A 17076-nucleotide genomic window follows, 5' to 3' on the forward strand; every position below is an offset into this window, starting at 1 on the left:
ACTGGATGACAAAACGTTGTCAATCTTCCGTGTAGAGCAAGAATTACCCAACACATTTACACTCATAGAAGGTCAGGCATTCCAGGACATTCACTGACGTTCCTTTCCCCCCCTATTCGTAGTACGTTCTATTGTGTTACCTCCCTAAAAGTTATGCTTTAATACTCTAAAAGTTGTGAATGGATTTTCAGGAAATTTCAGGGTGAGCTAGTTTTGATATTAAGGAGGATTTTACATGGGTTTCACATGCTCACACACCCACCTCCCAAAGCAATGATTTTAGAGCAGAGAGTGCCATCTAGTGGGCTCGGGAAATGAGGGCACTGTTTCATGACGCCTCATCGGCACATCACTAGTCACAATAATATTGAAGCTGACAAACTGAACTAACAAAAGCCAAAAAGAAAGTCGATCTGATGAAAGTAGATGGCGCTCTGTGCTGTAAGATCATTGGTTTTGACCAGCTATTATGGTGAAACCTCACAGCATTTCTAAACCGAGAGCGCCACCTACTGAGCTCGGAACATAAGTACACTGTTTCATGAAGCCTCATCAGTCCGTCACTAATATTTACAAACACTGAACAGGAGGCGAGGCACAGCTGGAGTCGGAAAACTTTAAGTGCCAACAACATCAGATACAGGAAACAGATCAGGAGCAAGAGATGATGAAGAAATTCCTTAAGAAAGTAAAGCAGAACAGATAAAGATCATGACGAGGAGTTTGTGAAAATTCTTGACCATTTTACGTGTGATCATATAGAAGGAAGGAAAATGTTGCTGCTTTGATACATTTTTTCCACCTTAGATTAATCTCATGTAAAAGCCGTTTGACTCAGTCGATCTCAAACACTCACTGTTGCCATTTACAGTTTGACATTGACCTCACTGACATGGCCGTCACCAGGCTCCATGTGGCCCCTGGGCTGGATGGTGCCCCGCTTTGTTATTGAAGGTAAACTTTGTATTTCAGCAAATGTTTTGCGATGAGGAAGGGGGGTCTGTTTGAGTTTATAAATGGCTGTCCTTGGTCAGGAAAGCTTGAGAGCCAAAGGGTGCGTATGATAAGTAACCCAGCGCCGCCATAAAGGACTGACCGGAGCAATCGAGCTGACAGCTAAAGTCAAACACTCAGGGAGGAGATGGCACCCCGCCGTGCACGGCCAGTGCAGAGCAATTTATTACCTTCACTCAGTGGACATAAATATTTCACTCCGTCAGCTGAACATGTACTGTGTGATGGTAGTCGCACTGCACCTGACGGCCACTAAACACCGCAGCGTCACTAGCTTCAAACGTGTAGCACCCAACTCTCTGTATTCTTTTTCATGATGAATTGTTGTTTAAATCTAACTTGCTTACTTTGAGTCGTATTCGTTTTTATTGTATTATTATTGGATCCTGAAGCCAAGCAAGAACATTTCGTTGCCGAGGTTTCACTGCTGTGTTTTCTTGTGCAATGACAATAAAGGCAGTCTAAGTTGAAGTCTAAGTCTAAGGTCTTCAAGGGGGTCGACAATCGTGTCTTGTGCTGGCGATATTCTCAGCACATTATTGAATTTGGGCATGTAAATGTTGGTGTTTAGGGTGAGGTTGTTTGTCTTCTCTGACTCTGTCTATCCTTATTCCATCGGAATCTCATGGATGTTTTTCAGCAAGAACTTGTGACTGTCGCCACCCTCCCCCTCAAGTTCTGCATCCTTGGCTTTGTGTCACAGCCCATCTTAGAAGTGTAATTACAGCCGACAACCATGCACAACGTAAGCCGTAGCGCCGGCGAGAGGTGGGTGCTATTGCGATCGCGGCGCCTCAAGGAGCCACGTGACGCCGCCGAGCTTGGTGTTAATGAAACGTTCCGATAAGATGACGTCAGTAGAGTTGACTGTTGGACCGGATCCCAGCGTTCAGACGTGAAGCGTGAGGGGGGCAGATAAGTGGAGGCAAATTGTGCTCATGGGGAGGACGCAAGATCGAGGCCTGAAGGAGGGAGTGAGGCAATGTTGAAGGTCAAAGTGGGGATGCAACGATAGGAAAATGGGTGGGAGACATGAGAGCCTCGGGTTCTGTGGGGCAGTTTTATATAAGAGAAAGACACTTATATATAGCATTGCAAATATGACAGTGCAAGAGCCCAGCAGGAGGCGCTGTCTGCCCAAAATCCATGGCTTTGAATGACTTGTAGTGAGGCCAAATAAATCTGCTTGTTTGTTGAGTATTGATGTAAAATAAAGATTCATCCCTAAGTCCATCAGTAAAACATCAATGGCAGTGATGTGAAGTGACGACACATTGACTGTAGCGTTCCAGTCCGGCACACCTGACCCACCGATTCAGAACAATGCGGCGTATTATGGCAGCACTGACTGGCAGCATTAGCATCGGAGTGAAAAAAACCCCCACACAAGTTCCTTTCCGAAATACTGTAAACAAACTTTGCTAAACTTTCCTCAAAGGAGAGCGTCTGACAGATTCCCTGAATAAAACAGTAGCCTGGCCTCTAAAGCGTGTACCTGTGATTTTGTTGTTCTGACAGCAAAGCATGACTCTAACGCTCCTTAATTCAACAACAAGCACCCGGGACACTGAACCTCCTTAATAATTCAGCGCTTATCTTTCCTGGAGTCGCCATTTCTCTGCTTCAATCAGTCCTGACCTTCAACTACCGCTTTGTAGATTTCAATATTTGAGCATCTATAGCTCGGAGATTCTCTGGAGAAATATTAAGTCGTGACAAGTCCCTCTGCAATCGTTTTTCAAGTCACCTGCCTTTGAATTGGAAAGTGCCAAAAGTGAAAAACAAAAAAGCAGCGGTACTGGGGACTTTTAAGGATAAGTCATTTCTATTCATCATTCTTTATTCCCTGTGGTCTGGTTCTAACTAACTTGAATGGTTTACACAGATTTCTGTGATTAGAGAGTGTGGCATCGTCTGTAGTTCGATACCCGACTTCATATATCCTATTGAACGCGGACACTTCCCTGTGAGATCTAAGAATTTTGTGCGACTTCCTTTAGGGCATAAAGAGGGCACTTTTCGGATGGTTTTATTCTTTGAAACTCTGAAACTGGATCCAGCGATATGACATGTTCCACAGGGTCAGGATGCAGAGTGTCAGAAATAGTGTGGAGAGCCATGGATCTTGTGGTCAGCCATCTTTGTTTACGTCCGTCGTGTATAGTGTTCCGGTGATCGTGCGTCGCCCTACTGGCTTTTTAGTTCTATCTATTCTACATTTAAATAATTGGAATTTGGACATTTATCAATCTATTCGGAATCGTTCACGCCCGAATTGCGGCCCCTGGCGGACATATTTGTGGGCAAATGTGAGTGATGCCGCATAAGCCGCATAGAGAGGCGGGCGAAAGGAGGTTAAAGTGATTGGAGGAATTGGCGGGAAGGTCGCGGTGATCGGGCAACATTGCAGTGCCTTGCAGGGTTCGTAGGGATTGGTTGAAGTTGTGTCAATTTGAAACATCACGATCGCCATCGTCTGGAGGAAGCGTTCAACCCTTCAAAAAAAAGCCAATTCCAAAAGAACCCCGTTGCACTTCAGCTTTGTCGATGCACATAGTTTCATTGGAAAAAAACGCTAACCACTTGGATGCCACTGTGGAAATTCAGGGAGCCCCACAAGGCCCACTGAAGACACAGTTCACCATCAGCTCCTATAGCTACAAAATAAAAAGCCCCTCAGATATTAATGTCTGACCCATAGACATGGAGTAGAAGTGAGGTAGTGGTCAATGAGGGAGTCCAACAGCCAGGAGGCCCCTGTCGTATTCCTAGGGAAACTGTTTCCCACAGCGAGTCCCACAAATGCAACGGTATAAACTGAGTGACGTTTCGAAATATGTGGTGGGAATCATTAACAAATGATTCCCACCTTCAACAAGTCATTAGTTCCCCCTCAGCTTTTCTTCATTCGGTTTCTCTCTTTGCCTGTTTGTAGCACTAAACTCTCTGCTTTTATCATGCGCTGCACAGGACGACGGCGACAGGTGTGCAGCAGCAGACATCGGTACCAAAACACAGATAAGGTACTTGCTGTTCCTGTCGAGACACACACATCTACCCGAGCACAGAAAGGGAAGAGGAACCGCTTTGTTCCTCTTTTAACACTCAGGTGAAGAGTTTATCAGTGCAGTGGTGTTTTGTTCAACTCGGCGAGAAATGAAGCTTCTCACATTTGCATGCATATTGCTTTACATCGAACTGGAGTTTCGGCAACTGTTATGAGCATTTTCGCTTGGATTTTCATTGCTTTGGAGATGAACTAGAATTCAGTGTCATACTGAGGCGAGGGACATCCCAAAACAGAACATGGAGAAACAACCTCGGAGCTGTGCGCAGTGTTGGAAATGTTATTTGTCCTGACTTTAAATTAAAAAAAAGCCGCTATAGTCCTGGAAAAAAAGGATCCTACACTTGGAGGAGTCCCACAGCAACATACTTTAGGAGTCCCAGAGTCGGTCGCTCACGGATACAGTTACTACAGACAGCTGATGACTGGGGGAGTTCAATAGCTTCTGGATAAGTCTCACAGCGTTCCACAGTGTTCACTGACACATTCTACCTGCTAGTCAAGGCAGGGGGTCCGCAGATGGTTGATGGCACTGTAGGACTCCTGTCAGATCCTAGAACCTTCACCAGAACCAAACTGTTCCACAGCGTGTCTGGGGATCAGGAACTTTAAAGTAAATCCCTTGCTTTTTTTAAGCTTCATCTTCGGCACACTTCACATCACTGGTGCTGGTCTTATTACAGTGAGTCAGGCATCAGTCCAGATGAGTCTTCTGATGTTTTGTCACACTTGGATTCAGATTCGAGCAGAGTTGAGGTGAAGGGGTGTCAGAGTGTGACGGCGTAAGAGGGGGCGCTGTGTTCTGGAAGGAGGAGAGATGCCTAGGATTCTGTACAATCTAGGATTTATGTGTGGAACATGGTGTAGCACATGATTTTAAAATAAAAACCACCACTAATGAAACTGTCAAAATGCCGCACCCTTTTTTCTGCCCATTCCTAACTTGTAGAAGAATCCGCCATCACATCGGCCGCTCCTGCCGACATGTTTCTTGCGATGGAACACTCCGCATCTTCATTTTTCCATGCCGCTGTAATGAGACCAGAATGTGAAGGAAGGTGTCACCATAATTGCGTTCTGCCGTTGCATAAACACAAATGTAAATCCAGCTGTTGAGAGTGTGTTATCAGTGTCAGCAGTAATGAAATCCCTCTGACAGGGTTGAGATGGAGACGGAGAATGAAAGGAATGAGCTGCATCCTCGATCTGTCATCCACTCCAGTATTACACACCAATTACGATGCTTGATGCGGTTGGACAGATTGCAAATGACAGCTGAAGATGAAAAATACATTTGGCATCATCATCTGTGTATATGACATGATCAGAAAAACCAAATATCATTCATGAATTTGCATTTCAGATCAACCTGATGACCAGTCTTGAGTATGCGGCGGGGCCCTCACTCTTTCGCTTTAGCGTTTGTTTTGTCTTAGGGATTGTTGTTGGAGCTTTCGCTCCAGAGTCATCCACACAAGTGACATCTGACAGGTTTATTTTGTTCTTTCCACTCTTGTCAGCTGTCCCAATTTCCTACTGTATTTTTAGAAGCCAACAAAAAAGAAAAAAAAAATCTCCAGACTTGTCAAACAAAAAACTCTCATCCATCTCAGCCACTAACTGAATGTAACCTTTACTCAAACAACGCTGTGTTTGGCTTCCTGGCTTTGCTGAATGGGATAATACCTTCAGGTCCCCTATAAGACTGGATTTCTGTCCGTGACCCAGTTGGAAACTTAGTCATATCGACCGTGCTTCACAATAGTGGCTTGGCTCTGGCAAATGACTCCCTCAGATGAATTCTTACTGCACACAAATGATAGCGTTTAGTCATTAAAAGCGTGTTAAATACGTGCTAACATCTGGATCATAAATAAAAGACTTGTTGCTGAGGGTTTTTGCTGAACAAATTTGAGCTCATAATGAGCTTGAGAGGAGGCTGAGAGAGAAAAGAGGTGGATAGTGACGGGGTGATGAGGCTTCACGAAACAGTGTCCTCATTTTCAGAGCCCACTAGATGGCGCTCTAGGTTTAAAAATGTGAGGTTTCAATGACGCAACGCTTCAAAACCGACGATTTTACAGCAGAGGGTGCCAAACAAGTACACTGTTCCATGAAGCCTCATCTGCCCCTCACTAGAGGTGGAGAAGGTTGGCGTCCTGATCAGGGATTTGGTCCTCGATTCACCCCAATTGATGAACGTAGCTGCTGAAATAAAAGTTGCGCTACTCGAGCGAGTTACAGGGAGCATTAGCAGAGGGCATTAGCATGTTAGAAACCATGTTTTAGTCTCATTTTAGCATTTTTTCGTTCTGTATTTGTGGTCTTGAGAATGTAAACAACACAAAGCTTTTGCCTGTTTAGCCTTAATAGTGTGTCATGTTTTGACAAATACTGTATGAACATATATAATATATACATAACAAACAACATTACAACATTAAAAATAAGCCATGTTATTGCTGCAATGTGTGTATTGAATTGAAGCATAGCTAGCTGTCACTAAGCTATTGGTTTCAAAGCATCAAGTCATTTGACATTTGACACGTAAAAGACGGCAGCTGACCGATACAGTAGTGCGGGAGAAAAACATATTCCTGTAGCCATGAGCGTTGCATTTAGCATGTAATACATCTTTGTATTTACAATAACGTTGTGGCAAATGCAAAGGCAGGCGACGAGACAGGAATCTTGCAACAACTTTATTTTCTCCCTCCCCTCCCCTCACAGTGAATATATATACCTCAACGCCCCATACCCATAAACCGTCCGGGTGAGAGAACACACCCCTTAATGCCCGCCACAACGTAGCATTTAGTTTAGCAACCAGCATGGAAATGTTCCCAGTTCACTTCCTGTTTTGTCGTTTCCTTCCTGTTCAAATGAAGAAAGGATTTTCTGTGGGACATTACACTCGCACCTGTGTTGGATTCACCCTCATCCGCAGTCCATGTCCCTCACCTCTTTGCCAGTTTAGCTCCTCCATTCAAGCTGCCCTTTATATAACACCTTTGAAATAGACCTTGAAATAAAATTATACTTCATAAAAGCACACTTTGAATATCTGCTGATTCTCTGTCGCAGCCCACCGCTGTCCAAAAATCTCATTTGGTCTGGAACTGGAGTTTTCAGAGACAGTCACGCGTCAATTTTCAAGAGGGATCTTTTTTCTCCTCGAGAAGCGTCGAGAGGTTGAAAGGCGGCTTGCGCTGCAGCGATGCGCTCGCAGGTCTGTGAGTAAACATCAGACTGGAGCTGGACACTTTATTATTTATTTCATCCTCCATGTAACAGTAATAAATCACCAGCTTTCAACATCAATAACGTGATAGACAGCGCTATTAAGATAATGAAGTCAAATGCTTCAGTGACTCTATTTAAATCTGGTGCCGGAACAAATCCGTCGCTGAAATGTTTCTGCGCTGTCAGTGAGTTTGACGAGTCGCTGCAGGAAGATGGCTGCATTTAGTGTTTTAAAGATATACTTTGAAGATGTATTATAATTATGAACGCGCCTCAAAGTGGAGCGACAAAGTGATGCTAACATCGAAGGACTGCCTGTCAGTGGAGAAGCTCGGGTTTCATATCTGAGAACCAAAAACAGCTTTTATTTCACGACTGCAACGGTGGTGTTCAGTGATGTTTGAATATTTGTCAATATTTGAAGCATCTTCAGGAATATTCAAAATCCCCCCAAACATGTTTAGAAACCACTGAAATAAACTGAAAAAGTGGTTTAAATTTATGTTGCAGGACGCTTCATTAGCTTCCTCAATTCCAGCTACTGCTCGAAAACTTCATTTTAAACGCATTAATACGGTAGTAAATGTTAAGTTCAAAACACACATACATAGCGATTCAAAATTGAAAGCGCCTGTTCATCATGGACGGAGAGGGAAAATAGTTTCTACATTTAGCAGCTGGCGCCGACACGTACCCCTAGTTCGGACCGAACACCTAAGGGCGGCGTCAGTATTTGGCAGCTTTTCCATCTGGTGTGCCTTTGAATCACATTTGACTCTGAGGCATCGACATGATGCCGCCACCTTCGGCGCCAAGCCATCACACCAGTGGCCTTCTCTGCTGGCTCAACATGACCAGAAATCATGAGCATATTTCTGACAAAAGTGGATTTCATTTTTAATGTATTTTCCCCAAATATATTATATATAGTATGTATAACAATCATGTCATAGTATATCCCGGGGTTGTTTTTCTAGGTTGGAGTTTTTATCCAATCAGAATTCAGCTGGCTTGTGTGGTTCTGTCCAAGGCCTTCAGCAGCAACAGTGCAGGCGCAGGTGCACTCAGAGTGAAATATAGTTGATGGATAGTTGCGACAGCCACTCAGATCACGTGTTGCCGCTATCATCTAGCTGGCCTCACGTTGAATGTGACTTGTACGCGTCCTGTGATTGGATGCTCATACCGTCATTTCAGGGCCATCCGGAACTCTTTCCTCTCACTCTCTGAAACCTGTGGCATAAACATGTGCAAACTAGCTTCAGCGCAATGATGTTTGGTGACATTCCAGTGTGTATCGCGCTGTTCTCCGCCCCTGCATTTCCCCATTTGTTCACGTTTAACGTGTTAATGACGGGCCGCACTGGCGCAGCTGTGTGATTCTACTCTGACATGTTTCACACTGTGGCCGTCTGGTTGGAGTCTTTCTGATACGAAACTGAGACTTTGCAAACGAGTGTACGGCAGGACTTCGGCCACATCTGGCGGAAATCCCGGAAGAAACACATGAGAATCATGAGTCAGAAAATCTTTAACTGTTGAACTGTTCTTGTTCCGTTAATGTGATATGCCGAGATAGTGTCATTGTTGCCGTGCACCTACACACAAATTCAACGCATGTTGAGGAAACATTTTTCCGATAAAGCTGGTTTATTGTTCCCGATATTGTTCCCAGTATCCTGGGTGCCCAGTATCCGCATCCACTTTTTTGTCTCTTTTTTTAAATTTATAATTTACATTGACAGCACACATACACAACTCATCGCTGAGGCTCAGGGCCATATTAAGTTTAATCAAAGGCCACAAACGGCCCTAAGGCCAGGCTTTGGATATGACTCATCAAAAGTTGAGGAGTGTTTTCTTTGCCCATTGCCGTGGATGAAAGTGTCAGCCCCATAAAATCTAATATGAGTGCAAAGGAACGGAAGATCTTCGGCGAAACTGCAGCGCATCAGCACATGCATTAAGGAGAATCCAGAGCGGCGGCGTCCGCTCACATCTCGCTCAAACTCGCCTCGTGGACACATAGATTTTTGGGCTTTAATTTACACATCTACAACAGCATGACAATGTTGCACCGGGGCATCTGGGTAAAAGCACCTCCAGTCGAGTTTAAATCTGCGACTTAATGAGGCTTCTCGCACACACCCGGGTCCAAATGTGTTGGCGCGCACAGAGCGAAACCAAAACTATCATTTCTGGCCTCCGCGCGGCTCAGTGTGAACGCTAAAAGAGATTAGATGAAGCGCTGCAGCTCGCAGGAAGCAAATCACGCCTGAGTGATGGCGCTCATATTACAAATTGTATTTAGGGGGGGGATAATGGCGATAATAGAATATACATGGACTGCTGATGTGCAGACACTGAGAGGAGCAGTCGCCGGCGCATTTGTTTTAAGGCCACGCAGCAAGAGTCTTGGCACGTTTAATGTTTCCTTCACTGCCAGCAATTTCTCACTCCACTGACCGCACTTCCCTGTTCTACGGAACGATTAAGCGGATTCTCGCTCAGCGAGGAGATAGGGAAGAGCCAGTTTTACAGACGCGCAGCCTGGTTTCTGGACTGCTCCGTGTTTCTGTCCGACAGGCTGTTAGCTGCTGGTTAGCATGACGGGTTAATGAGCGAAGTTGTGTGCCTGTTTACGCTGCATTATGAGGTTTGAGATGAACTTGGTGTGGAGATCAGGCGACTTTCATCGAGGGCCTGAGTGGGTGAGGGCCAGTCACTTTACTTGGCGTTGAATGAACCGCTCACGATCTTAGGTTTGTGGAGCATTCGCAAGCTCTGTTTTTTTTGTTTTCTGTCATATAAATAGTCTGGAAACAGCTCAGCAACAGGCTTGTATAGACATGTACTGCTGTCTTTGTGGGGACATTTCATGGACACAGTGTACGGGAGCATATCAGTGCCATCAGGATATTTAATGGTTGAATTTCAAACATTTCAAATACAGAAAACATTGAATTAATCAAATTTAAAGTTTTAGTTTTTAAAAATTGATTTTTTTTTTTAGTAATCCGTATATTGGATGGTTGAATTTGTTTTTATTGAATAATGAGTTCTGTAATTTCAATTTTTTTTTTTTTTTTTTACATTTGAGTTTAATTTGAGTATTCTCAAAATGAATGACATTTTTGTACACATATAGTTTCACATTATAATTCCAATTATTTAAAATGAAAACTGTAAATACAATATATTCTTAGGTAAGTTTCGCAGCTCGGTACTCCGTTGGTCTTGCCTGATAACACTGTTATACCAGTGTTTTTATTCTGAATTTAAAAGGTTATGGCCCTAAAAATATTGAATTTTTATTTTTGAATGTTTTGAATGAGAATATCAAACTCAAAAATCATTCATTTTGAAAATATTAAAATTTTGAAATCAAATGATTCAAATAAATTCAACCTTTCAACACAGAAATTATTGAATTGAATTATTTAAAAAATATTTCATTGTTTAAAAAAACATTTCATTATAAAATTCAATGTTTCAGCATTTGAAATTCAACCATTCAATATTCTGATGGCCCTATATATCCCCCCATAACAATGTCTTAGCTTTGCCATCCAAAACAAATGGCTAAGTGTAAACATGAATATAAGTATAATGTCCTAGTTATTATCAATTCTCATCCTTGAACTCAGATATAAACTTGAGAGGAAAGGCAAAAATGTCACAAGTGTAGCTAAACCAGGTGCCCACACACTCACGATAAACGTGCTATTCTGGTGAACATAATTATTTGATGATGGAGCTTCAGGTTTCTCATCCAACCTTTGTGCACATGATCTCGCTGTGAATTATTGATTGTAACGTGGCTTCTCCCTCCAAACTGCAGGTCCAGTTCAACTGAAGCTTCCGCCCACGTCTTCTCCGCGCTGCTCTCCGACGCTTCAGCGTTTCACCTGAGTCTCTAAAGTCGGATGGACTGACAGCGTCTGTGTCTCCTCTTCAGTCGGCCGTCATGGACGAGCTACAGAGGAAGATGACTCAGCGTTATGAGAGCACCAAACCCAGGAAGGTGAGGGTTTTTTTTCCAAGCACCTTTCAAGTTCCCATCAATAGAAGTACATTTATAGATGTGCCGGACGTGCGCAAGACTGACACACTCACCAGTGAGTTTAGAGCTGAGCCAGAACGCCACGCTGGCCTTTCTGAGACCAGTTTGTCCCTCATGTCCCGGGGCAGTGCTCTGCTTCGGTCGTGGTTGAAGAGGGAGGCTTTGTTATTTTCACAGGTGAGGTTCAAGCTGGCGTCGTCCTACAGTGGCCGCGTCCTGAAGCACGTGTATGAGGACGGACAGGAGCTGGACAGTCCAGAGGAGAAGTATCCGCACAGCTTCGTCCACCGCAAGATTCCACCCAGCCACCTGGAGATGGAGCAACTTTGTGGATTTGAAGATACAGATGAGCAGAGTGAGTTTACTGTTGAGATTGTTTTGATTGTGGTCAAAGGTCAAAAGCAAGGTTTTATATATATATATAAATTTGAAACAACAATTTGAAAATGTGAAAAAAGTTACAAAAAATACAATTAAAAATATTAAAACTATAACACATTTTTATGTGGCAAAAAGATAATAAAAAAATAAATACTAATAAATAAAATAACCTTGGATAGAGGAGGTAAAGTGAAAAAATATTGCTGCAAAATATGATTTACAATGCATGCAAAGCAAAAAAAAAAAGGATGCCATGAAAATTTATGACAATCTATGAAAATGATGATGTCATGATTACTTCATGGATGTCATGATAGAATTGTATTAATTGATAGAAAATTGACAATATTTTCTGAAACATTTTGTACAAGTAAGTGTCAGTATAATTGTATTTGAATGACCACAATATGTGAGTATATGGATATACTTTTTTTTTCGAAACCCCCCCATATATATATGTGTGTGTGTGTGTGATATATTACTTTTTATAGAATATATATATATATATATATATATATATATAAAATTATTTATTCTAGAAAAAGTAATATATCACACATATATGTGTGATATATTACTTTTTATAGAATATATATATATATATATATATATATATATATATATATATATATATATATATATATATATATATATATATTCTATAAATAAGTATATAATATATATATGTATATATTCTATAAAAAGTAATATATCACACAGAGATTACTTGGCAGTAAATATAAACAATATGGATCACAGCAGAAAACGTAATATTCTGCAGTTTCCAATTGTTGTTAGACTGTGACGTTCGGAAAACTGCCAACATTCACACACGTGTCAAAATAAATCCTCCAAAGACAGCGAGCCAGATTCTCTGTCTGAAATCTCTGGTGCAGGTTTCCATTGTTCCTGGACAAACTGTTTCATGGTGTGCCAGGTTTCTATCCCCCCACAGGGCTCATCGCCCAGAGGATCAATGTGTACAGAGGAATGGGAAGCTACAAGCCTGCAGCAGCGCACGTGGAGGAAAATGGAGCAGACCCCAACGTAAGACACGAGTCGACTGGCTTTGCTCTTTTAAATAAAGCTCTGTGCTTCTGTGATACATTATGGATTTAAAAGAAGAAAAAATAAATCTCATTTTAATGAAAGCTGACTGAATTTAATTACTCCTAAAATCGGAAAAAAAATCTTAATATGATTATAAAAAAAATAGAAATAATATATTCTTGAGATGCAACTGCCTGTCTTTATTTTATTTTAATAAAAATATATGAATAATAAATAATTTTAACATGCTGTGAATTAGGGGGAAAACTTTAATTTTTTATGTGCAATAAATAAATAAATAATTTCAAATAATAAAATGTCATAATAGGTTGAATAATAATAGTAGTATAATAATAGGTTAAGAAAATATCCATGCCCAATGATGTAAAATATAAATACATAAATAAGGAAAGAAAGACAGAAAATGAGCCTCAAAGGAATATTCTATATAAAATAAATACAGCCATAAAAAAACATTTACATCAGAAAGGTTATAACTGGCCATAAAAACACTAAATAATCTTGCAAAATGGAAGTTAAGAGGAGTCTTGGTGGAACTGTGATCCATCAGTTCAGGGATCCCAGTTAGCTTTTCTCTGCTTCTGAATGATAGAAGGTGATTTTGTAGCAAATTCGCTCTAATTCTCGAAAGTGATTCTGTCGCGTATGATTTGTCGTTGCCTCTATTTATCGCACCGAAACCATAAAGCCCCAACAATCCCGGCACAGCCGAGCGCAGAACAATCCTCCATCCAAACACGACAAAGGGATGAATCTCATGTGTGATGACAGCGTTATCAGCGAACACGCGGCGACAAAAGCTGCTTTATCTGAGCGTCGGCGACGGTGGCTTCATTAGAGCGGGAGGCCGAGGGAGGGCGGTCAGTTACATGGGCTTCAGATTTTTACTTTCACTCCCCGGACAATAGCTGCATCTGTTTATCTCTGCGGGACAGTTTGGAATTAGCTCTTAGTGGTGTTGGAAAGAAGATAATGAGGACATTTTCTTGCTGTCGCCGTCTTCACCTGGACAGGAAACCACCAGTATTCCACCTAAAATCTGAGTATTCCACAAATACTACTTCAGATGTCATTTACATTCTATGCAACAACGCAACACATCGGACAGAAACTTAACAAACAATGGGCGCTACTAGTTGCTAACATTTTTTAGCAATAATTATTGCTTTTGAGTCAAATTTTTCTTCCGATTATTTTTTGGTTTCACAAAAAAATTTAGCTTTACTTGTTCTTCCTGGTAAAATTTGACTATTTTGAGTAAAAAAAATCTTCTTGTGGCCTTGTTTATTCCAGTTAAACAAAACAGAACTGCTTGGATTCCACTCGTACGTGTTTTCAAATTACCGATGTCGACTGTGAATATAATCGACAGTGTTCGACCTGACAAATCTTGTCTGTCCTTCAGTCGTCCGTGTTGGACTTTGGCAAGATCATCATTTACACCAGCAACCTCCGCATCATCAGAGCTCCTCAGAAGAAGCCCGAGTCCCAGCGCCAGCACCCCATCCCACCTGCGAGCCTGGAGGGATTCCCAAAAGCCAGGGAGCGGAGCAGCAGGCGGAGAACCAAGGCTCTTCACGCGCAGCACGCCGACTCCAGGGAGGAGAAACAGATGAGGGACACAGAGAACAAGGTAATGGACCTTAGCCAAATGATTCCCGGAGCGGTGCTCGAGTTCTTTATCACCACATTCTCAGTTCCGGCAAGGCGGTCCTGCCTCTGCACATCATCAGTTGTTTATTCGGCTTCACGGAGAGTAAGTGGTGCCATACAGTTCTAATTCCTAACGGTTCACAGAGGGGTGTTTTCCTCGTCCTCTACGGTCCCCTATTGTCTCCACTCTCTTTGCCCTCCTGCTATCTGTCAGCTGAGAGCAGATAGTGATGAGTCCACACTTTTGTTCTGCACTCACTGCATTGGCCTGTAATTTAGCAGCTTGCAAGCAAAGCCCATTCCCTCTCCTCCTCCTCCTCCTCCTCATCTCCTTGACTGTCCCTCCTCTTATTCCTTCTCGCACCTGTCTTGAGTAATGGAATAAATTCACGCTTACTTCCCCAAATGCTTTTTCTGGTTTGGATTCATCATTGAAATCCCAAACAACTTCATTTAAATCTGTACAACTGCGATCTCCTCCTTCTGTGTCAGACTGAAAAATGACAGCTCCCAAGTCATTTCTCAGTTAAGCGCAGAGCGTCAAATCCCCCAATCCTTGCTCTTCAACCCATCCTTGTCTGTTCTGCGGAGGTCAGTCCGAGCAAGAAACACCCAACTAACCGTGTGCCAACATTGCTGTAATGACTCGACCATGCAGGTCCGAGCTCCCCTTATGACCTGACACTACTTCTGGTCCAGGCTTGCCGTCCTTAGACTACAGCATCTTCCTTATATCTCTTGCCATCTCTTTCATTTTTGTCCTCCTCCCACCATTTGCCTGCTCCGTTTGCTGGTTTCCATTAGCTACCCAATATTTTGGGACATTCCTGTGGGCCTACGGATGGATGGCCCAGAGGGTGAAACCGTAGACCCCATCATCTCCGGATTCCACAGAAACTGTGGCATCAATGAAGTGTAGTGTCACTTCATCCCGTGTCAATGAGGTTACAGGAAACCTTCCCAATCTAGGGTAAGGCAGGACGCCAGCCGTTGAAACATGAAGTACCTCAGGTCCTACACATTCTGTCTCTTAGTCAAGTAGACCTTTGTGCCTAGGGTGAGCGGACATCAGCTTTCCATGTTGCATGGTGACCCATCAGATCAAACTGCACCCCATCAGATGTAAAGGGCTGTAAGATGTGGCTTAGGTAAAAAAAAAAAAATGTAGCCATTTAGTGCGGTTCTTGAAGGTTCCTCTCTGGAACGACAACACCAAGTCACTTGGTATATATAGTACCTCATAAATATGTGCTTGACCCAAGGCGCCAACAAGCTCATGCCTACGTGGTATGGTACTCATGGTACACTACTATAAGTAGCAAGTAAAATTACAGGTAAGGTAACTATGATCGACCTCATCCTAACTCTTCACTTTATCCATGACACCATGGGTCGCAAGGAAGAGTGATGAAGTGAAGAATGTGAGACATGAGTCAGAATAACCATTTTCGAGTTGATAATTCCCTTCAAAAGCCCATAGATTATTGGACAATGTTGCAACCCTCGTCTAAGCAACTGAACTGGAGATGGGTCTAGGAACAAGGTGGTGGGAGGCTTGGCACAGTTGCGGTACTTTGGTACAGAATGCAGGAGCTCGCGATGGAACCCAGGGGTCAGTCAGTGATGGACCTTCCCACTGACATCCCTCAGAACCTCCGCCTCAAAAGCGACTCCATCTGCTTCACATGAAGAATGTTGATAGTTTCAGGAGGAAAAAAATTCAAATGGGAAGTGGCGTTATGCATGTTTGATGTTGTGGTTGATTCGTCAAGGGTTGAAGCTCCAGCAGGAGGTTTTTACCGTCAGGGATGGGCTGCATCTGTTAGATTTCACTTCACTCGCTGCAACTTTGAATTGGTTCACTATGAAACTTTCAATGCTTGGACGGAAGACAGATATCCAATATAGATGCAGCGTGTGACATTTCAATCCGCATGTAGGTGTCGTCGCAACGCAACATTTCAAAGGTCCTCCAGACTTTATCCCTCTCGCCTCACTCAGAGGGGACATCTAAAGAGCTCCTCGTGTCTCCAGGACGCCGGCGCCTGCCAGCACTGCGGCGGCTCGGGCTGCGCTCCCTGCTCTCTGTGTCACGGCAGCAAGCTGTCCATGCTGGCCAACCGCTTCAACGAGTCCATCAGTGATCTGCGCTGCCAGGCCTGCTACCCCCACGGTCTGGAGAAGTGCCAGTCCTGCTCCGGCAACTAACCACATCCTGGCCAACACCCATGTCTGGCATGGCCGGCGTGTGGCTGTGAGCAAGCCTGTGTCCCATTTGCTTATCGGTTAGTCGGAATTGTCTCGGCAGCCGCAACGCTGTGATCCAAAATGTTCTTGGTGAGATCTCTGCGAGGGAAGACGAGCGGCCGAGCCGGCTGCGTGGTGGGCGGGAAATCACGAAATACAATTACTGAGCGCAGTGAACACCACTCATGATAACACATAATCCTGTTATGTGGCTGTGTTGCTCCACATCTCCATGATAATAAACAGTTGCACAACAGAGTTATCCATTTGATTAGAATGTCGACATCACACTTCATTTCATTCGCTGCCCGCTCACATCGCAGGGTTCATTTACCCG

The 17076-nt window shown here is 43.1% G+C and overlaps 1 protein-coding gene across 1 annotated transcript; it reads left to right on the forward strand.

The window, feature by feature from the left end:
- Positions 1 to 2170: 2170 nt before the first annotated feature.
- On the forward strand, positions 2171 to 16700 carry LOC128748095 (glutaredoxin domain-containing cysteine-rich protein 2). The gene is made up of 6 exons (XM_053846489.1): positions 2171 to 2185; positions 11283 to 11348; positions 11565 to 11742; positions 12706 to 12815; positions 14245 to 14472; positions 16527 to 16700. The coding sequence occupies exons 1-6, from the start codon at positions 2171 to 2173 to the stop codon at positions 16698 to 16700; spliced, it is 771 nt and encodes a 256-aa protein (XP_053702464.1).
- The last annotated feature ends 376 nt before the right edge of the window (positions 16701 to 17076 follow it).

The sequence above is a fragment of the Synchiropus splendidus genome, chromosome 17, assembly GCF_027744825.2.
Source record: "Synchiropus splendidus isolate RoL2022-P1 chromosome 17, RoL_Sspl_1.0, whole genome shotgun sequence".
In the NCBI taxonomy this organism is placed as follows: Eukaryota; Metazoa; Chordata; class Actinopteri; order Syngnathiformes; family Callionymidae; genus Synchiropus; species Synchiropus splendidus.